Source organism: Etheostoma cragini, chromosome 8, assembly GCF_013103735.1.
Source record: "Etheostoma cragini isolate CJK2018 chromosome 8, CSU_Ecrag_1.0, whole genome shotgun sequence".
NCBI lineage: Eukaryota > Metazoa > Chordata > Actinopteri > Perciformes > Percidae > Etheostoma > Etheostoma cragini.
The window spans coordinates 21,547,412-21,569,975 of NC_048414.1; the positions used below are offsets into that span (position 1 = coordinate 21,547,412).

The 22,564-nt window shown below is 40.1% G+C and overlaps 2 protein-coding genes across 6 annotated transcripts in view; both read left to right on the forward strand.

Moving 5' to 3' along the window:
• The window catches only part of LOC117948502 (cytochrome P450 2F2-like), a 17,496-nt gene extending 5,885 nt beyond the window's left edge, over positions 1-11,611 (forward strand). The window contains exons 5-13 of one of the 2 annotated variants that reach the window (XR_004657459.1): positions 902-970; positions 1,236-1,340; positions 1,520-1,658; positions 3,171-3,256; positions 3,598-3,699; positions 4,538-4,679; positions 5,325-5,764; positions 8,527-8,535; positions 11,601-11,611. Coding sequence is in view for 1 of the 2 variants with exons in the window: in XM_034878153.1 (XP_034734044.1) it covers positions 902-970; positions 1,236-1,340; positions 1,520-1,658; positions 3,171-3,256; positions 3,598-3,699; positions 4,538-4,679; positions 5,325-5,512 (831 nt within the window). In the remaining variant the exon portion in view is untranslated. Of the gene's footprint in view, positions 1-901; positions 971-1,235; positions 1,341-1,519; positions 1,659-3,170; positions 3,257-3,597; positions 3,700-4,537; positions 4,680-5,324; positions 6,068-8,526; positions 8,536-11,600 lie in introns of those variants that run through there. The other variant, XM_034878153.1, reaches the window with a different exon arrangement.
• On the forward strand, positions 10,457-22,171 carry psme3ip1 (proteasome activator subunit 3 interacting protein 1). 4 transcript variants are annotated; one of them, XM_034878169.1, is made up of 9 exons: positions 10,458-10,525; positions 11,673-11,724; positions 12,592-12,728; positions 12,826-12,924; positions 14,912-15,033; positions 17,183-17,322; positions 18,029-18,108; positions 20,723-20,991; positions 21,246-22,171. In XM_034878169.1, exons 3-8 carry the CDS (start codon positions 12,602-12,604, stop codon positions 20,983-20,985), a joined length of 831 nt encoding a protein of 276 aa, XP_034734060.1. In that variant the 5' UTR covers positions 10,458-10,525; positions 11,673-11,724; positions 12,592-12,601; the 3' UTR covers positions 20,986-20,991; positions 21,246-22,171. The 4 variants fall into 4 exon arrangements, with proteins under 4 accessions (XP_034734059.1, XP_034734060.1, XP_034734062.1 ...); XM_034878171.1 differs by having other exon boundaries at positions 10,459-10,525; positions 20,723-20,929; positions 21,591-22,171; XM_034878168.1 differs by having other exon boundaries at positions 10,457-10,525; positions 20,723-22,171.
• The last annotated feature ends 393 nt before the right edge of the window (positions 22,172-22,564 follow it).

Consider the following 22,564-nt stretch of genomic DNA (forward strand, 5'->3'; position numbering starts at 1 on the left):
TTTCTTAAACAATCTGTGCTTTGTCTTTTTCACCACTGAGTCAGTATGCAGCACCCAAGCCAGATCCTTTGTAATGCGGACACCAAGGTACTTGAAGCTGTTCACCCTCTCCACCTAATACCTGTTAATATTAAGGGGGGCCAAGTTCCTTTCCAGCTTCTTCCTACCACAATCTTGTTTTTGATCTATCTGAAATTCTTGAGTAGGTTGTTTTCCTGACACCAGTAGGTCTGGTCCTCTACATCTTTCAGGTAGCCATTTGCGTGAATTAGGCCCATCACAGTTGTGTAATTCATAAACTTGATGATGGTGTTTGAGTCAAAAGTGGCTTACCGGTTGTGTGCAAACAGGAAGAACAGCAGGGGAACACAGACTTAAAACACACTCCTGGGGTGCTCCTGTGTTAAGGATTCATGGATTTTTAAATAAAAAGCCATTAAATATTTATGCATTGAAATTAAGTATCTGAATTTTTTGCCTCCTGAATTGTAAACACCTTTTGTTTTTCTGAGTTAACAAATTCAGAATCAAAAATTCAATGTTAAACAGATCAACACAGCAAATTCAGATGCAAAATATAATTTATAAAATTCAAATAATGTATTTTCTTTACTTGTTCAAATTCAAGTAGGCACGATTCAGCTGCAAAATGTGTGTATGTATAAAGTTCAGTTTTAACATCTCTCTTGGAGAAACCATCCACGCTCCACCTTTTCCCCCAGTTTTGGATTAGCCAAGAGTTAGGCATCGTAACCACTGCCAAGACCTTGACTGTCGAAGCCAACACTAGGAGCTTTATATTGGCTCTTCAGAAACCTATGGCTGACGTAATGGAAACTACTTCCATATTTTAGACAGGCCTATGGATTTAAAGGAATTAATGATTTATCTCCTTTTACAGCTCTATGACTCCTTTCCCCTTATCCGTGGCCTGCCGCTGCCCTTCGCCAAGGCCTTTAAAAATGTTGAGGTATGTTAATTGGACCTTAAGATTTAATGTAAATACCTATGTTAAATCATGGAAAAAGTTTAAATTGAATGAATTGAATGAATAAAAAATGAATTAAGGATTGAACATAAAACAAAGAAAATCATTTATGGTACAATGGATGTTTTTTCCTAATAACACACATATACAATGACAACATTTGAAAAATAGCAAGCATTTTGACAATGGAATGGTAACAAATTGAAATTAATAAAAATTGTGAATGTTGAATTTGTGTGTTTTTCAGACTTGTCACAATCTTACAATCCGTTTGATGAAAGAGCACAAGAAGACCCGAGTCCCTGGAGAGCCTCGAGACTTTGTTGACTGCTATTTGGATGAAATGGATAAGGTGTGTGCGTGCAAACTTGTGTGTGTGGTGTGTTAAGAGTTCAGCTCACCACCAAATGTACATACGTGTCCACAAGCGTGTGTAGTTTTTATGCCCCATTGTGTATTTGTGTGTATCAGGAAGGCATGATTGCATTCAAAGTCTATTTGTATTACAACAATCGTTCTCCATTTTTTAAGAGAGGTGATGATGGTTCTTCCTTTGAAGAAGAACAACTGAGGATGTACACTCTAGATCTTCACTTTGCTGGGACAGACACCACCTCCAACACCCTGCTTACGGGTTTCCTCTACCTTATGACCTACCCACACATACAAGGTAGCACATGCATCTATTCATTTTATGCTCTTGAATTTTTTGTATGAAAGGAATTGACAAAACGTCATACCAACCAATAATATACTTCAGTTATAAAGGACAGTGTCGTTTAAATCACAGCAACAGCTCAGGAACACCTTATTTCTGCAGTAAAGGCACAGTTAAGTACAAATGCTTACAAATCCCCTCTGAAATAGTGAATTAAAATGCTCGGTAATGACAATAACGCACAATGCTGTACAAATAAATTGTTGTATGTAAATATGTTCTGGAGGCTCCGCTTTCTAGCCATTCAAGGTACCAGCTGCAACCAGAACTCCCCTGGTCCCAGTGCCCAAAGCAGAATATGTGCAAGCTCCACAAGCCTCCATTAGGGAAGCTTCGTATTATGGGCCTGAACATTTGATTCATTACTTTGTATATACGGGCCTGAGCAAATGGTCACGTCTGAAAATAACCCTTGAAAACCTGTTGCCTCCAGATGGGACTAAATTATTAAACCCTTGTGTTGTCTTCCTGTCAAAATTGAAAATCAACAATTTTGTTGATGCTTTTTATCGATTTAAAAGTCCATTTTTTCAACACTTTTGACGCCTTTTTCAATGTTTGTCACTTTTTTTGACGTTTTCAACTCTACGTGACACTAACTTATTAACTTTAGTTTTACAGTTATTTGGGGAATTTTTATCAATAAACATCATCTTTAGGAAATTATACCTAATGTTTGAGTTGTAAAAGCAGAAATTAAGCATTAAGCAATGCATGTTGATGGATAATCAGAGACTGGAATATGTCAACTTTTACTCAATACTATTTGGAAACCACTTCTATTTTTTTTTTTTCAAATTCTATAAAATTGAATAAGAATAAAGAATGACCCATCAAAATCACCCTAAAGAGCGTTGTGTGGAATTAATCATGTTATTTTGTGAAATTACAATTGGGTAGTTAAAAAGAACATTGATACAGGATAACGGGTCAATTTGACCTGAGGACAACATGAGGGTTGAATTCATCCATCTAAAGCTGGAGTAGGTTGTCTGGTGGCTGATGCCTATTTAAACTCTCATACTACAATGCACACAATGGCTTAACTGAAGATGTGCACTTAACAAGATAGCTACAGTGATTCAGCCTTTTCATCTCTACATGATAAGAAGACCCAATGTGTATCTAAATACAGTGACTATGAAATGGTTCAGGGACAATGCCTTTGACTGTGGAACGATTCAGTTCGATTTGTTGCGACCCAATGAAAGACTTCTATGACATGATAGCCAAAAGTCTTATGGGATTTTTTTTCTAGGGGGACAACTGACAAGCCTTGGACACCAAAAAAGTACACAAAAAAAAAACGTTATTGCAGTAACAAGAGTAAATGGATTGTTTTATTTCTACACCTGCATCCAGGTTTACCATTCACCAACGCCCAGTCGTGTTGTCCATCGTATCATCGTCTTCCCATTTCAATCATAGCGCAAATTATTGTTATCTCTCTGCTGTATCTGTCAGAGCGTTGTCAGCAGGAGATCGACAAGGTGTTGGAAGGGAAGGATCGGGCCAGTTTTGACGACAGACACAACATGCCTTACATGCAGGTATATCATCAGGCATATTTGACAGAAAAATTTCACATTTATTTTATGTGTAAACATGGGTCTAAGTGTATGATAGGGGATTATTTGCGAATGTGTCAAAGTCAAACAATAAATCTGGTGAGATAATCTGTTTAGGTTGGGCTCCCTGGGGTAAATCAATTGTAATCACTGCTTTTAAACCACATTTATTATTATCTTGTTGGCCTGGTTGTCAGCACATCGCTGGCAGGTTCCCATATTGCAAGTTTATTGGTCTACTTTTACACAAAAGTCTGCAATGTTTTTCATCCGCCCCAAGTCCCATAAATCATAACAACATGTATACATTTCTCTTGATCCAGGCTGTGATCCATGAAGTGCAGAGGATAGCCAACACTGTTCCACTCAGCGTCCCTCACTGTACTACTAAAGACACAGAGCTCATGGGATATTCCATTCCCAGGGTAAGAAGCACCGGGGTAGTGAACACTATAGTGAAGTCACTGTACTGGATCAACAGTAAGTGTAAGAAAAAAGTTCAGTGTCTTTCAATGTTGGTAACAGATTTCCTAGTCTGGATCAGGGAAATACCTAACCAGGACAAGCCCCTCCCCTACTGCTATCTTTGTGTCAATACACCTTTGCTACAGGAAACAACTCGAACAACCCAAACTAGCACGTTAACGCTAATGTTGTAACCGTAATGTTTTGATGAAATTTTGAATCGTGAAATACGGCAGGCCCGATTGTTTATTTTTCAGTGAATGATTGTAAGGTTTTATAAAGAATGTGTTTACAGCATTTAGCCTTCTATCTAACTCGGATATTTTGAGACCGATTGGGTGGTGAAGACTATGGACAAAGTACACACAGCAATACACTGGTGTTTAACCTTGTATCTAGCTAATTTCCTCACGTTACTACGCTGAACTACGTTACTATTTACTTCATTTGATATTTGATTTGCCATTTTCTTTTGCGGATTACGGGTTCTACGAGACCAAGTTCCTTCCCGAGAATATTATGCAGAGCCACTGCTGCGTGTGATTGGTTTTAGGAAATGCAAACAACCAAGAGACTTTTTTTCCCGCTTATTCCAGAATGCATGCGTGGGGTAGCAAGACCTTACTCCACAATAGATCTTCCAACGCTTCGTCTTTACAGATTTTCCAAACAGATGTACTGTTTGTGCCGTAAGATTGGTAGGAGAATTGTCTTACTTGGGTTACTTAAATAAATCCTATAACAAATGTTATTGCCTTCCTTTCTGCCCTTTGCTCTTTTGCTTCATTTTCTCCACAGGGCACACTGATCATCCCTAACCTGACCTCAGTGCTGAATGAGGAGGGACAATGGAAATTCCCCAATGAATTTAACCCTGAAAACTTCCTCAATGACCAAGGAGAGTTTGTTAAACCAGAGGCCTTCATGCCTTTCTCTGCAGGTATAAGCACATGACCAAAAAAAACTCAATACATATCACACCTTTGGTGGCATGCAGACAGAGTGGGTTTAATCAAAACGTTGTTCAGTTTGTCCTCCAAGGACAAATGCCAGAAATTCTAACAGAAACAATTGTCCAGAGCTAAGTTTATCAGAGCATGTCCTAGGTCGAGACCATAGCCTTTCTAAAGACATCAAAAGTTGTTCTTTTCCAGCTAAGACAAAACGACTGGTACAGAACTTTGACACACAAAGGGCAGATTCAAAAAGACGTAACAGCTCCAAGTCTGCCTGGGAAGATAAATTGTTATACTAAGATTAGACTGTTTTCCAAGCAAGGTATTTTTCTTCTCTAGTGGAAACAGGATAAGACGGGGATGCCGTTTTAATTTTGCAAGACGCTTATCACTCTGTAGCTGATGTGTGCATTGTGAAAACCGTTCTTGTCATTCAATTGTTCCCTGCAGAAAACAATTAAAACTTCCCCGAAGACCAAACCTTGATTCAGTTTTGCAGCCTGTCTTTACTTTGTCTCACTTCCAACATATTGCTCTCTCGCTGTACAAGAAACTTCCACGACAGTCTTCGTGATTGAACTTATGCTAAGCTTCATTATATTCATTTAAAGTATTTTTTTGTGTCCCAGGTCCTCGTATGTGTCTCGGAGAGGGTCTGGCTCGCATGGAGCTCTTCCTCATCATGGTGACCCTGCTGAGGAAGTTTAAGTTCATCTGGCCTGAGGATGCAGGAGAGCCAGACTACACCCCAGTCTACGGGGTCACGCTGACTCCAAAACCTTATCGCATGGAGATCCAACTCAGGGCGACACAGTGAGACTGTCTGCAGACACACAGACTGGCATTTGCTCTTTCCTTATTAGCTGCCCTATTCATTGCAGTCACTATCTAAATGCTAGCTATGACAGCTAACAACACACATATTGAATTATGCCAGGTGTCATGGCTACATCATATCTGTTTAGGTTACAGGCTAAAATTGGCTTTTAATGTACTGTGTGTTCCATTAAGTAGATTTACTAGATACTTTTGAACTGAGACTGTCTTCCCAGGAAGAACAACAGCATCAGTCGATTCAGCAAGCACCCCAAAACAACATGTGTTTACCAGTGACAAAGTCCTCTGTCGACTGCAGAAATTATTATAAGAGCACAGGAGGATGTCAGGTGGTGTGTTTAAAGTGACCAAGTCTGCATTGCAGAGGTCCGGGTGAGTGGAATGGTCAACATAACAACAGAGATCTTTATAGAACCACAGTGTTTCTGCAGCCTAAACAAAGTATTTATTGTAACCCAAACCATACTGTTTCTCTAAACCAAGATGCTGTTGTACTTAAATTGAACCAAACCTTATTACCTAGCATTGTGAAGTCCTACAAGCAATTTTATTTTCCAACAGTGATTTTTAACCTTTATAAAGGAACAGACAAATGATGTTGGCATCAAACAACATCAGCAACAAACATTTCTGAGTAGTTTGAGTTGGGCTTGGACGAGCAATGTTCTTGCTATTAATTTTGGAGAACTTGTTGATTCCATGAAATGCTTTGATGTGCGTCCTCACCACCAGGCCCATCTATGTTTTCAGATGAGTATGGACTCAAATAAGGGTTTTTTAATATTTTGAGCTTGTAAAATGATTTCCAGCTGTTTAATTACTTTGTGCATGTGTGGAAAGGTTTTGTGCACACAGATATAATATGCAAATGTGTCAAATCATTTGTGGCCTAAGAATTATTTTGTGCACGTGTAAAAAAATATTTAGAGGAATATTTTTAACAGTGGCATTTCACAAAGTATGAGCCACGGACATACAATTTTTTTACCTGTATCTCTACAGACTAAGCTAAAAGTTACAAGCAAAAAATGTAACCATGAGCTGACAAGCCAATCAGCACATGGCCCACTGACCATCCAATCGGAGAGGAAGTCAAACTATCCAATCAGAGGGAAAAAGGTTCTATTTTGTTTACTTAATCCATCTGGAACATGTTGGAGTCAACACGGAGGAACAAGAATGACACACTTTGGTAATTGACTGATTTGGGATTGATATGATGGAGGCCATTCTGGCCAATTCTTCATCGTTTTAGTCTGGTGTGCAATATCATTTAAGGACATGCAATTATGAGTTAAAAATAAACAGCAATATTAACTAAATCTTATCAGGTTTTACATTCTGTCTCTGTGTTGTTTGATATGCTGTACATGAAACACCAAATGCCAAGAAAAGAAGGAAATACAGTTGCATTTTGGAATGACTCTACTGCAAATGACCATAGATTAGAATTACATCTCTTTGTTACAGTGGCAATGATGATCATGCACAAGGTTACAGGCAGTACAGCTAGCAGAGATGTTTAGAGTGCTCCACATACATTTTCTCATTTTCTCCAGGGTCAATATAACAGCGCCAGCACCACCAGGTTCAGCTCAATGGTGTACCTGGTGTGATATTATTTACGTTTATTTAACCAGGAAAAGACTCATTGAGATTAAAAAAATTCTTTTTCAAGAGTGTCCTTGCCCAGACAGGCAGCACAAATCACACAAAAACACTAAAAACTAAATCACTGAATTTGCAAATCCTTCAAAGTCAACTACAATCCTATACACATCAGGCAAAACATCAACAGCCAATCAACATTCTCTCAAAAGCGACCATTGAGACCAGCTCAATGAGTTTCATGGACTTCTGTACCTAGTTCCAGGTAGAGGGAGCAGCAAACTTAAACACCTTTTCCCCAGTTCAGTTCTAATCTTTGGAACAGACAGAAGAAAAAGATCATGAGAGCAAAGATTGCATGTCAGGACACTGACATAGGTCGGAAGTTAGGCTTGAAGTAGATCTAAATTAGCCTTGTGTAAGAAGATTTGCCAGTGTTTAAGTCTCTGTGTTGAGGGTTAGGGTTAGCTTTAACATAGTATAGGAACCATTCACACACATTCATAGTTTGGCTGAGGTTGCCGTACAAGGTGCAACCTGCTCATCAGATAAACATTCAACCACATTCACACACTGAAGGTGCCACATCAGGAAAAACTCAGGTTTTGATGTCTTGCCAGAAGACACTTTGTTTTGGGACTGCAGGGCCAGGGAATCAAACCACCAACCTTCTGATTGGTAAACAACAGCTCTGCCACCTGAGTCACAGCCACCACCTTGTGAGAACCAGCTTCGGCAGACCTGTAGTGTAGCAGGAGAACATGGCATAACAGAACATGGCATAACAGAACATGGAGCGGGACCAAGGCGACAGCTGCTACCCTGATTTTGGAGCCTCTCTGATCCAAGGGAACATTCTGGGGAAAAAAGAACATAAGGACTCCGGGGAATGACTCCCCAGAGCTAGGTTAGTAACAAGCATTTCTGGGGCATGGATGCACATAAATGAAAAGATGGAAAGATAGAGGAGGGAGGAGCTCATAGTATCAATATAAGTCTCCAGTTGTCTAAAACTATTATTACATATATATAAAGAATTCCAAGCAAGTACATGTTATTATGAGTCATTTATTTATTACCATACAGTATCAGCTTTGATACTGCTTTGATAAAACACCAGGAATGCTTTTCTTTGAAGTTAATAACTGTATTATGCCTTGTAACATTAATATAAAGTATCAAATCCACAGCCGCTGCATCAAGGACCGTGCCGCTGTATATGGGCGCGCTCTACCAGGGGAGCTACCCAGGCGCCCTCAATAACTGGAATCTAGTCAGCCAAGTTCCCACTCAGTGAGACGCTCTGCCAAGTGTGGAACCAGGGCTTAAAAGCCTCTGGACACCCACACAGGGGATTTCAGTTCAAGGTTTTGAACACTCACACAGGTGTTTTGAGTTAATCTGTCTGATTGGACCTTTTCCCAAGACTGTGTGGCTATGTATAGACTGATAGATTGACTTTCCTGAGCCTCCCATTTTTTGCAATTCTTTATTGTACAAAAGTTCATATACAAAGGTACAAACAGATGCATAGAATACACATTACAAAACAGGAACAAAAGAAAAGCCAATACCATAAAAAAATATATTTACATTTTATAATACCAGAGCTTTATGACATGTGTCATATGACTTCATTTTATATTTGTTTATCATAGACTAGGTCCTAATGGCTTCTTTTTTTATTGCTTAAATTAATTAATATTAGATGAAGATTCTAGTTCAAGAGGTCTAATCAGCCAGAATAACTGAAATCCACTGTAGTACTGCAGAGTTGTGAGCAGAATGGCGTCCCGCCTTTGACAGGTCCTGTTTTCTGACCTACTTACACAGACAGGGGAATGACACACAGGAAAAACATGGTAAAAGGGGAAACTAGGGACTGGAAGCTGCCCACAACACACTTCTTCCCATCAGATTACTCAACCCTAGGCGTAACTTTTAAATCCCCCACTGTTGAACCCAAAGTTGCAACACACAAGAACCATTAACTTACCTTCATTATCACACATGTGCAATATTGTTTAAATATGATAAAGCATGTCAAACATTTCACCTGTCCTTGGTGTCTAATGTCTTCAAATAATCTGGTGTTTATCTATTCATCCCTTATCTTTTTTTATTGCTAATGCACCTTCAGTTATGGCTCTCACAGTTCTGTTGAATGGGTCTCTGTGCAATGACAAAAAAGGCTTATCTTATCTTACAGTTATTTTCCATGTTGAGAAACAGTCAAGTCATTCTGAGGTGTTTCTCTATGCGTTACGTGATCCCTCCACTGTGCTCTGGGTATTCAGAAGGTACATTTTAATGGAAGATTGAAAACATTAGACAGGACTGAAGATTAAGGCATGTCCAGTGTGTGACAACTTGAATACCTTTATTTTATTTAGTAGACATGTGGAGAGAAATGTGTCCTCTACACAACTCTTTCATCTGGTCAAACTGTTAACTATCCAATGATTTAAGGAACAGGCTGATATTCCTTCACCATTTACTGCTTAGAACTAAATTCATATTTGTAGAAGTTTCCTCTGTAATCTTCCTCTATTTGCTCAAACCAAGGTGTGGTTTGAGGAATACTAAAACCTCAAAAGCTCAATGCTGAAACATACTGATACATTGTTAAATGTATCTAAAACTGTGTGGTTTTTCATCTGATGATCATAAATGACCTGTAACAGCAAAAAAGACTAACAGTGAAAAGAAGGCTATTTTAATGTAGTTTTTAGTAAGCCCTTTGCCTGGGTCAAAATGATTTACTGCAAGTAGACGGCGCTGCATACCACACATTCTGAAAGAAATATTTCGCTGTAACACCGGAAAAGACTGACTCATTGTATCCTGACAGGTTAAAAGGTAGTAGGAGATTTCTTTAAAAAGGCACACTTGTATTTTAATTTTATTTTAGAAGTTATCAGCTGTAGTTATGGTGAAAAACAATGGGCGATAACGTGAGTAAACTTCAGTCAGGCTATCAACAGTTGGAGACAATTATGGGCATATAAATGATTACAAAATGTCCTTGACCCTCATGTGTAATATGTCTATTTCATTCATAAAATAGTCACAGATATGGAGAAAATGTGAAAAAAGCTGTATCTGTTCTGTGAATTGTAACCTGAAACCGTATCTAACTATTTGGGATCTGCAGATTTATTCATAAACTAACTCATACAACTATTATATAGTTTTTTGTTTATTTTTTTAATTATTTTCTCCTTGTTTTAAACATGGATTATTGGGTTTTGAATTTTGGCTCTATAAGTTTAATTTCAGCAATAAACTTAATTAAAAGTAGGTCGGAACTAAAGACGCACGTTAAAAATAGCCACGGGATATTTTTACCGTTACACAAAACGTCATTGATTTGGAGCCGAGCTTGGTAAGTTTAGCTAAGTGAAACTGAAATTATTCTAAATAATTGTGCAACTGTCATAAGCTGAAACTTAATTATGCTCGGTTTTGAAGCTGAAAGTATTGCTTTTCCAACATGACACGATGTTCGGCTACGGACAGCGGTGACAACAGCTTGCTTGAATGCTAATGAAGCTAATGCTAGCCTGGGGTTGCAGCACATAACGTTACTCTTATAAGAGTAGGCATATCTGCGTGTTCACTGCTGTAGCTACCAATCGAGCATCAAAACTACACCAATGGAAATCCAATGAGTCTGACAGGTGTACTGCAGATTTATTGCTGTTTTGTTTATATCTACATTGTAAAATATAATTTGTATCATTAGCCGAATAAAAGGCTTAGCTACCTTTAGCGGCTAACGTTAATGTTGTTATCGTCGCCGTGAGTGAATCAACAGGGAAACAAAGCCTCGGTCTCTTCCAGGCAGACCTCGCATTTGACTCGATCGTCGTCTCATTGCAAAACGGCTGTGCTGTCTTATGGTTTTCTAGAGCTGTCTTCGTGGACGAGAAGGTCTTTAAATTGTTTTAATTTTAACTACTTGTGGTGATTAAAGATGACCACAAGGGAGCGCCAAATCCTTACAGGTTGAATTCATATTAGTACTCTCTTGAAATACAGGCATTAAAACATCAATTTCATATCTCTCAAATCTCACAAATGCTGAGGTAATGCAGTAGTTTACATTGGTGGATTTTTGGTCATCCAACTGCAGTAACGTTAGTGTGTTTCCGCCTCGTAAAATTTGTCAAAATGACACCATAAGTTAGCCCACAAATCGTTATTTTTGACTTTTTATCTCATAAAACTTAGTAAATGTGTCCGGCCAGGTTCTTCTTACAGAAATGGATCCCAAATGTGATGAATATAGGCCTGGTGGCAAATGTCCAAATGTTAAGTAAAAGAAAATGTAAAAATCTAGTTTATAGATTTAGTTTAGTGCTCTAGTGTGCTATTATGTGTTGGTCATACTCATATATAAACAGATTACTTCATTACTGGGGGGCTAGTTAATATTTCAGCGTTGAATATGGTAATAGTATGTTATTGACCTTTCTTTAGGGGCTTTGCACATGCATGTTGGAACTTTATTTGCTGCATTTATTCAACAGATGCGTCACTGAATTGCAGCCTCCGGTGGTTTTGATCGCGTAATACTCACAGGTAAGTAAGTGTTGTACTCAGAAGCAATGGTAATGAAGGGGACTTAGATAAATAATAAATTAATTCAATTCACACATTGTCAGCGTGGGTCCCCTGAGAAAACCATTGAAAACAACTGCTAGTGACTTTTTCAACTAGTAGTGTAGTCCTGTCTTGAGTAAAAAAACATGGGCTTACTTACACTACTGGGTTTCCCCAGTGTTAAATTGCCCCCCATCTTGTTTAAAGATATTAAACATTAAAAGGCAGTTAAAACAGTTAAACCTATAAAAGCAGATAAAATAGCAGATTTTAGGCTGCTAGTATGGGACAGTGTATAAGCCGCTGCCCCACACATGCTATCGGAGCGCAATAACCAGTTTGTGGAAACCCAAACTTTGTTGGCCAATAAGGTCGCTGGAGAAATTCTCAGAAATATGTTCAGTTCCACAACCATAATCTCCCAAATTGTTAACAATAACATCCCAAAATGCACCAAGTCACTCAGCTCACTTCTTTGTTTCAACCAACAATAATGATAAAAATGTACACTTTTTGTTACTTATTTGTTTAGAAATGTTCAACAGAACAGTCAAATCACTGTCTAATCAAGGCATTTTTTTTATCTTACCCTTGCTGATTTGTCATACAGTTTCAACAACTTCAGTATAAGGAATGAGCAACCATTAAAGGCCAACTCAAAAAGAAAGGTCTTCAGCATGGATTTAAAAGAGCTAAGAGTCGTGGCAGAGCTGCAGTTTTCTGTACTAGGTGTAGAAATATTTTCAAATCTCCAGTTAGCTTTTAGCACAGTCTTAATCAAGGGCCCAATGGTATCTGCGTTTAGCTTTTTTAAAATTCTTTAATTTGCAATTGTGCTGTGTGTAGGTCCGTAGTAATGGAAGGGGCAGGGCCACCGGGCGTTGACCTCAGCAAGAAGTTTGTGTCGCAAGCTGAGCTTGATGATATGAGGAAGAAGAGACAGGAGGAATGGGAGAAAGTCAGGAAACCTGACGACCCAGAAGGTAAGAACACATTCACTCACTCACGACTTCAAAAGTGCCTATCTTCTAAAATGCATGCAGCTGTGCATACATCCACGTTTGTTTGTGTACTGCTCAGATGCGCCGGAGGAGGTGTATGACCCACGTTCCCTCTTTGAGCGATTGCAGGAGCAGAAAGACAAGAAGCAAGAGGAGTATGAGGAGCAATTCAAATTCAGTGAGTCTTTGTCTCTGTTTCTCCTTTATATCTGCTAATAGGACTTTTACCTCCCTTTGTCATATGGGTTTGCCAGTGGCAATGTGTTATAAAGATAAACAGTCATGACAAGGAGTTTTTTTAGCAGTACCTTTCAGTGCTATAAAATGGTAAATAGGCCACTTCAGCACTCAATTTTAAAGTTCCTTCTGCTCAGTTGTTTTGACACTTTGCAAACTTGTAAAAAAAAAAAAACTTAATAGCTGCATGCTCAGTAGTAGGCTGTTGACCAGACAAATCTGCCAAGTTCATGTTTCTTTTGATCTGGCAGATACATCTGGCCCCCATCCCTTAAAGACAGATTTCCAGCCGACCTGGCCCTGGGCGGGCCAATCACAAGCATATATCTAATATGGGGGGGGGGGGGGGGGGGGGGGGGGGGGGGGGGTTAAGATGATGACTGACAGAGGAAGCATCCCCATCCTTTAGATCCATCCAGTGCAACTCATCATTCAGGCAGCGCTGATCAAATGTGACTCAAGATTATTTCCCGCCTCAAACGTTTTCATAAACACGTTTTAGTGTAATGTTTAGCCGTAATGTAAGAAGGTTTGTGACCCAGCCGCCATTTCTTTTCCTGCCTGAAAACGGACCAGCCACAAGCCCAACTTGCATGTTTTCCTCAGGTTGGTTGGTCTACTTGTTACTCTATAAAATTGCGTCAAGGCTCTCTTTCGTCTCATTCAGTTCATCTTTGGAACTGAATGTTTCTAGATTACTACGCATTTGCAAATTAGTCTGGCGCTAGGTTAGTAGCAGTTAAACTGCAGAAAATAGATGTAAAATGGTTTGATTGATGCTATAACGATACTACTAGCAATAAATAAACAGATATAACTGAACTCAGTTCTGCCTGTCTGCTGCTTTCAGTATTCTGCTAAAATATCCGACAAATTGCTTGTTGAATTTAAAACAAAAGAAGTGAATGTTTTTTATTGAACAAATTGACCACTAAATTAAATGAAAAAAGAATGCAAGTTACATTTTAAAGTGCAGACCAATCGTATTTTCTTTCAACTAACACAACATCGGAGTGTCTAAAGCGATATGTTGCAGCCTTTCCCGTTGCGTTTGTTGCGCCAGTTGACCGCGAACGTCAGTGCAGGCTCTTCGCAGCTATAACACAATACAATATAATGTTAATAAATGAAAAAGCAACCCCACTGCCAGTTGCAAAAGCGAGTCCCGTTAGCCCACCTCCCTTTCCCTCACTTTGTTTACGTGTCAACCCGATCGGCGGAGCTGTGTGGATACACCTCGGCAGGGCTGTAGTGTGTTCACCGACTAATTTGCATGATATTTAAACGTCAGCTCTGAAATTCTCTGAATGTAATGTGGGTGAGAGAGGTAAAAATGTGAGAGCAGAGAGCTGAGACCGCTCCTGTGAAAAAAAAATACATATAGGTTGCTAAATATATAACTATTTACCAAGTAAAAACAAATAGTAGTACTAGGTAGGTAGTTAACCTAGATACTCCCTGTTCCATCAAAGTCTAAACACCTTAGATAGGTTTATTTCAGTGGAAACAAAAAAGAGACCGACTAGGGAGAGCCTGTCCTGACAATAATAATACTTTGTTTACATTTCTGAATGTGGATTTTTTAAGCAGCATTCAATTAAAATGTGACTGTAAACTAAAATAAAACAGCACATTGAATTTTCTGTATTCATTCCCAAAGCATTAATCAGTAAAACACTTAACATGGGGGGGGGGGGGGATTGCATTGCATGTCAGTGTGAAGTTGTGCGCCTACAGTTTCTGCCTGTGCCCTAAATTAGTTAGTAAGGGGCTACAGTGCTACTAGTAACAAAAGTTAGTCTGGAGCCCTGATTTATATATTGTCTTACTGGTATTTTAATAATGAATGTATCAGATGGCAGATTTGTAGCTAACTGCCATCACTTGACTGCCATGTGTTGAGAGCATGTTTGTTTCCATGGTGACAGGGAACATGGTAAGGGGATTGGACGAGGAGGAGACCAGCTTCCTGGACGAGGTCTCCAGGCAACAGTGCCTGGTTGAGAAGCAACGCAGGGATGAAGAGAAACAGGAACTGTTGGAATACAGAATATCCTTTTATCACATGTTGGTTTATGTAAAAAAAGCATCTTAATAATCCAGTGTCACTCTGTAGTTATTAGCCTAAATCTACTAATCGGTTAGCCCCCATTTTAGTGAGCTGTGTTTCCGTGTGGTTTAAAATAAGCACTGAGATGTAGTTGAAGTCACTGCATTTGAACTTTGTGCGTCTAGTTTATTTTCTTTATGAAATGAGAATTGGAGGCTAGTATCGGTGTACTTCAGTAAGATGCATCCTGACATTTATTCTCAATGTGTATGTTTTTTGAATGTTTGCATCACATCAAAATGAGCATCAAGTCAAACAAATTCAATTCAAATGAAACATTCAAACTGCTTCAAGGCAATCAAGTGAATTTCTAAAGAAGAGGCATGCCTTCAAACTTGTCCCAATATCCATTAGCAGATTATAGAGTTGATCTTGTGACAGTGAAAACGCGTAAGGCGGAGCAGTACGTCCTGTATGTCCCTTACCGGCTAACGTATTTCAAGATGGCGCTTGAATATGAAGCGTTTATCCCAGTTCATGGAAATGTAAAATTTCAAGCCGATAACAATACTTATAATTGATGGTGGTGGTAAATATTCATGAAAAAGGACACGTTTGTGAACAGGCAACACTGATTATAATAATGAACAACTAAACACGTTAATACTGGGCCTTTTACTGTATGTCTAATGCAAAAATGCAATAACTAAAGGCTGAATGTGTCATTCGTAATACTTAATTACAAATAGGGACACCATGGTTTTGATAATAAATAAAAATTAAAATGATCAAAATAAGCTTTCTATTTTAACAATCGAAATTAGAAGCAGGCTCTGCGAAACCCCGGTATTATTTCCTCTCTTTAAGCTGACTACTTGCCCACATTAGTGCATCCAGCGTAGCTTGGATACACGACAGCTAAATACATGGGTAACATTAGCTTACTGGTAGCCACGGCAACTGCCACTGCCGGAGTCGCAGCTAACAGAGAAACAACAGAACTGAATGAAAGAATAACATTTAGACATAACTTAATCTAAACAGTGTTGTCAGCTGACATGGACAGCGATCAGCTCTTCTACAATAAGATGACATCGACCAATTTATCTCTTGTAGCTAACAATTGTAGGAAGATCCATTCTTACTTCTGCTTACGAAGCTCTGATTGGCTGACTTTCTCCAACTGGAGAAAGAAGCTATAAGTGGGAGCAATCACTGAACACATCTTGGGTGTGGGCAGCGGGTCACAGGTCTGGAACCAGCCTGTTTTGGTTTTGCCAAATAGCATCTGCATCATAATGCTGCCTTACATAACCTCAAATTTTAGCCCAAGAAAGAAGCAAAAATATAGTTTGCATGTATTATGGACAGGCAATTTAGTTCATAAACAGAACTCCTGTAATCCGTAGATACTCTGCCTTACATCACAGTGTAAATACTACACTGTATGACCCTCTTGCACTTTTAAATACATGTCCAGTAGTTTGGCTTGTTGTTGTGCTCTTCGTCTGTTCCCCTCTGCCATTCTCTTTTTGTCTTTGCCGACAGACAGGTTTCTGACAGACAGGTTTGTGTGCAGATGAAAAAGAGAATGGGTTGTCGTGGAAACTGTATCATAGGCTGGTAACTACGGTGACCGTTTTTATAGCAACTGCTGTGAACAAAAAGTACACGCACGCACACAGGTGCAGACCTTAGTTAATGCAGTAAAAACTCATGACTGATCGTATGAAGCTCACGTATGCTTAATGCCCCACGTTGTCTGTGGTTTCCCGTCCATCTGTCCCTTTTTGTCTTGTGCTTTATCTCTGTGCTTTATCTCAGTCCAATTTTTGTTCTCTGCATCTTGACCCCGATTACATGTCTCCTGAGCTCTGTCCATCTCGTCTCTTCTTTTAGGCTTTATATCTGTGTCAGTGCTCTCTGTCTTGCTGCGTTAGTGCGTTTTTAGCCCCTCAGAACTGTGTCATATTTTCTAGCACACTGATGGAGAGATGTAATGGCTACCCCTGAAGGGAGGACAGAACATACCTTGTTGATTGGACCGCTGCTGAATAGGTTGTGCATTTCTACTTGCCCATGAGCCCCACTCTTTGTTCCCTCTCCAAGGCTCCGATATGGTTTATTCACCTTAACTCTGTGCTGTCACAGCGCGCTAGTGAAGCAAGTGTCCACGGAAAGCCGCAAAGAGCCGGAAAAGAAGGTGGCTGCTAAACAACCGGGGGTGGAGCAAAGGACCAGCCACCTGTCTCAGGCCCATCTATTGGCTGGAGCTGTCAAGAGGCGCAGGTAGGCACACCGATACACACCCTTTAAAACTGCATAACCTGATTTAGTTTTTGCTCGGGGGCAGCCGAACATGCTGTGAATACAGCGCCGACCTTTTAAAGTTAATATGAAACTGGTTCGAAAGCGCTGGCCTATTTCTTCATCCAGCAGACACAAAACCACATTATCATTCATTTCAAGTTGTTTATGTCCATCTTATGAATTACGGTCAAATATTAACTCTCCTTAAATTGTTTTAATCTTTGTCAACTCTTGAGGGAAATACATTTCTTTTTAGCTGCTAAATGCTTCACTGTGTTCACTAGTTAGTCGGGTTGGGCAGGAAACGGCGCTTTATCAGAGCTCTTTTGCAGGAAACTACTGTATGTTAGGGACATGTTGAGTCGTAAAAATTGTTATCCCAAAAAGTATTTACGAAGCTTTCAACCCTAAACCCAAGTCCACCTGCTGAAAGCTTGATGAATTGCTAAGTAAATGAACCTTGAGTTTACAATTTTCTCACAATACTGTATGTGTGTCAAGACTGAACCTCCGAGTTAAGTTATGTCACAAAACCAAAAACAATGGTCTGAAAGAGGCTAAAATGCTCAGTAGAGCTGAGTGGAACTCCCATGGGTTTTTTCACTGCTACTGACCCCGTTGTTGGCATGAAAATCTTTATTAGGGCCGCTTTACATCTTCAAAATCTCTTTGTTCTCTTACCCAGTTCTTCCCAGTCGTCAGACAGCAGTAAGAAGCAGAGGTTAACAACTACAGCAACGACAGGAAACGGAGCCAGACACACAGGTGGGCTGCAGCCTGGGGCCCATATATCAGGAGGAATGTCTCTCTGAAGGCAGAAATTGAGTAGTGTACTTTCTTGACAATTCCTGGAATTGGTAAATGATAGACCTATCCAACCAAAAAACACTCGTACACCGCTCACTGTTTGTAATTGAATGGTGCATACATTGCTTCCAAGGAGTGTGTTTTTTTTGTTGAACATGTAGAGCTGGAATTACTTTCATAATTGGACAGGACCAGGGCCTGAAATTAACACCCGCCCAACTGCCAAATGCGGGTGAATTTTGCAATTGGCGGGCAACACTGTCAGTCTACCTGCCACATCAGCAGGTAGCCAATGAGAATTGAGTGATTCAGATGCGTAACTATCGGTAAGCAGGGTACACAGTTGCTTACGGGCCCGGACCAATCAGGAGCCCACATCACTGGAAGACATTGGCAGCCGGGGACCCCTATTGCATTTATTCGTTACAATCCCAGCAGTCCCACATACAGCCACTGACCAATCGGGAGTGAGAATGGGTCAACCTAATTTCCGTGTTTCTGATATGAAGAAGAGACGTGTGTGACTCAAACAAAACATGGCAGACGTCCTGCCAACCTCTATACATTTTAACATCAATGTACACTGTAACGATTATACACAATAAAGTCGCTAAAAGTTGCTGTTTCAATCTTGGTGCCTCTACTGCTCCGTTCTCCCCACGACTGACGCACACACACACACACATAATCACACACGTGGAAAAACTGCAGATGACACATACAGGATGACCTAAATTGAGGACAACTACATTATTGTAGGTGCATTGATAAGTTTAAGTCCAATAAATACTTTATCAAACCGTATGCATGTGTGTCCCAGCCCAGGATAGGAAAGGATGCCTTTATGCTGGATTAGCAAGGTGGGCGCCCTACTACAGCACGTGATGACGGCGCACGAGTAGGCTACCATGGATAAGACGGGACAGAATAGGATCAAAGAGACACAGCAGCTCCTGTTTTTCATCTTAATGAGGCAGAAACACTGGCTGGTAAAAAAATGACTGCGGCAGGTAGATTTTTTTAAATGGATCAAAAACGTTAACTTCAGGCCCTGGACAGGAGGACTGACCTTCTTTTGCAAGGCGGAAGCGATCTTTCTCATAATGGAAACCAGAGAGTCGCACCAAGGCCACCCTAAATCTGAGTCTACCGAAATCTCAGGGCTAGCTCGAGCTTGTGTTAGGCACACATTCCAATAAAGGGTTCTTGGTCAAACAGAGCCCAGGGGGACCCCTTTACATTGCTGTGTGTCTATTGCTTTGGTTCAAACCCTGATTGTGGTGTTAAGGTGGTTAAGCTATATGTACTCAACAAAAAAAGAGAAGTCCCTTTTTTAGGACGCTGTATTTTAAAGGAAAACGCCAACTCATTGAGACTTCAGCGTATTCACCATATCCCGCAGAGTCACATACCCTTCTTCATGTCCGTGCGTGCTGTAACTCTGTCTGACGCCCTAGCATTAGCTTAGCCTAGCAAAGATCCTGCAGGTAACTGGTTCCAACTAGCTACTGCTCCCAGTAAGTGACAAAATAATGCCAACATGTTCCTATTGTTAGATAAGTCCTATGTATGGACTCTAACTCTAGAGGATACGGTGAATAAGCTAAAGTCCCAATAAGTTGGCATGTTCCTTTTAAAGATACTTTATGAAAAATCAATAACTTTAGAGATCTTCATTGTAAAGGGTCTAAACTATGTTTTAATGAACCATAAACAATTAATGAACATGCACCTGCAGCGGTCGAAAAGACAATAACAGCTTGCACACAGTTGGCAGTTAAGTTCACAGTTACAGTGGCTTGCAGTTGATTAAAAAGAGTAATACAAAAAACTTCTTTTGGAAATTTATCTTAATGCCTTAATTCAAAAACATCAGGAAAATCCAACCTTTTAAGGACACCAATTTTCTTTGTTGTTTAATAATGTATTGTAAATAAATAAATGTACTTCCTTAAAATAGAGGGGGCATAGGTATGCATACCCCTATGTTAAATTCCCATAGCGGCAGGCAAATCTTTATTTTTAAAGGCCAGTTATTTCATGGATCCTGGATACTATGCATCCTGATAAAGTTCCCTTGGCCTTTAGAATTAATATAGCCCCATATCATCACATATTCACCTTACATAGAGATAGGCATGGGGTACTTTCCATAAATCTTCTCTCAATGCAAATTATACCAGCTATTAGGCTAACTGGAACAAGAGCAGGCCAGTCTCTAGGTATGGTGAAGGGTATGTGATGATATGGGATTATTATGAGTATCCAGCTGCACTCTGGTCTTCCTGTATGTGATTATCTGCCTGGCTTGAATACGCTCCGTCTCTTGCAAGACATAGAGGAGACGCCGAAACTATCCCGGATCTGTCTGTCTGTGTGCTTCGCGCCCGGAATGCACAGACAGATTGGATAAAATGGGCGCCGAAATAAAAGTAGCCTTTACACAGTAACACTTAACACAGTAAAAAAACATGCAGATTGTACAGTTTCCTACCCTCCAAATTAACATAGCCTTGTACAGGGATGTCTGCACGTACACCCCCTGAATCTCATCGTGTGTTGTGCTGTTCAGAACAGGAGCATGGAGCAGGAGGAGAACCAGGGGGAGCTGAAGACCAACAAACAATCCCCAGCCTGACAGCCAAGGCCCCCCCGGCTGCCCTGGGCTCCGGTCAAGGCGTGTTACACCTGCCGTCAGCGGCCGTGTGCGTCGGCGTTTTACCAGGACTCTGGGTTTATTCCGGCAGCAGCGACTCTGACAGCAGTTCGGACAGCGAAGGTAGCGTGGACGCAATCATGTTGCCGTACCCCCGGCACAGTAGGGCCTACAGATAGACATGAGACACACACACACACGCACGTACACGCACACACACGTACACACGTGCACGCACACACACAATATATACAAAAATGCACTAAGTGAGTCCTTGTACACATGTACGGACATTAACATTAAACCTTTTTGCGTGTGCTTAGACAAGCGTTCTCTCTCTTTTAAGTCTGAGATTACCTGGGCAACGTGAAGTTTGCATGCCTTCAGAATGGCTAGCAAAGAGAAAAGTTATCCACACTTACACACACACACCCACACCCACACACACACACACACACACACACACACACACACAAGACAGAGCCAACAGAAGTGTACCTAAAAAACACATGTTTAGTAGTTGCTTTCCTCAGTAGGCAAAACACTGGCAACACACACCTAGAAAAAAAATGTGAGTATTCCTGTCGTTTTCACAGCTGTGAGTTGAACTGTTGTTCTTTGTCATCAAAGTTCAGCCGAGTAATATAATCTAAGAACCAGTACATCGAGACCAATTTAAATTCTACTCTGAACTAAATCTGTGTATCTATTTGTGATTTTCTGCTATTGTGGCACTCAAACATGATACCTCGACCCTTCCTTCCCTCAATCACATCTCACGCAGTTTAAGCCGAGCAACCAATCCCGCGCTGCCTACCCCGACGACGTCCTCCCCCCCACACCCAACCCTACTCCCAACCCCAGGCACAGCGACTGCAAGCTGTGCGATTGGCTAAGGGAACAGTGATTGACAGCTGTGGAGCAAGGAAGAGACTGCTTTAGACTGTGTCAATAATTTGCGCCTTTTAGCTAGCAGCAGCAGAGGAGAGAGAGCCGGGGCAGGACACACTTCGCTCTCCGTTTGGTTTAAATGCAACGCGAGTGGTTAAAAAAACTAAAGGTTTTTATCAGTGGGCTGTAATGTGTTTCCTCATCAGTGGTTTGTTTTAGGGTTCTGGAAAGATGCTGGACTGCTTTTTTGGTCAAAACTGGACAGAAATAAAGAGCTTCCCTTGTAGTGTGTGTGTGTGGAACGTTTTTGTTAAGATCCGGGACTTTTTATGGATTTAAAATATTATGTTGCATTGACTTCCTTAGGTCAATGATTTTCTTGTTATTGTTTGTATCTCACCACTCATCACAGGTATGGTGTGTGGATATGGATTATGAATTTGAGGTAAACATACCCAGTATTTCAAAAGAAAAGCTAAACTTATAAAAAAAAAGAAATTGTCAGAAATCCTTATCCCTATCCTTTAAATTAAAAATAATGTAATATACTGTAATAAATAAATAAAAATACTTGGTACAACCGCTAGTGGTTCTGCATGCTCATGGTGAAACATTTGGTGTTTAGAACAGACTAAAAGGAATACTGATTTAACTTTACACTCCTGTAACGTTGTAAGACTCCTGCTTCTACAGCTGCGACCAAAATATAAAGCTTTTATTGACCACTGCAATTTTGTGGATGTGTGTATTTTCACTACATGTGTATAAAGAAAATTTGAGAAAAATAAAGACTTCCTTAAAAAGAAAAAACAGGTGTGAAAGATGAAACGGTAAAAAGCTGCTTCTGCCTTCACTAGTTTTAAAGAT

What these genes read in the sequence shown, in the direction of transcription:
- psme3ip1 (XM_034878168.1), top strand. Translation starts at nt 12,602, where the DNA reads ATGGAAGGGGCAGGGCCACCGGGCGTTGACCTCAGCAAGAAGTTTGTG. An exon ending in TGAGGAGCAATTCAAATTCA is followed by an intron (nt 12,925 to 14,911) that starts GTGAGTCTTTGT and finishes CCATGGTGACAG; the next exon opens with GGAACATGGTAAGGGGATTG. An exon ending in AAACGGAGCCAGACACACAG is followed by an intron (nt 18,109 to 20,722) that starts GTGGGCTGCAGC and finishes TGTGCTGTTCAG; the next exon opens with AACAGGAGCATGGAGCAGGA.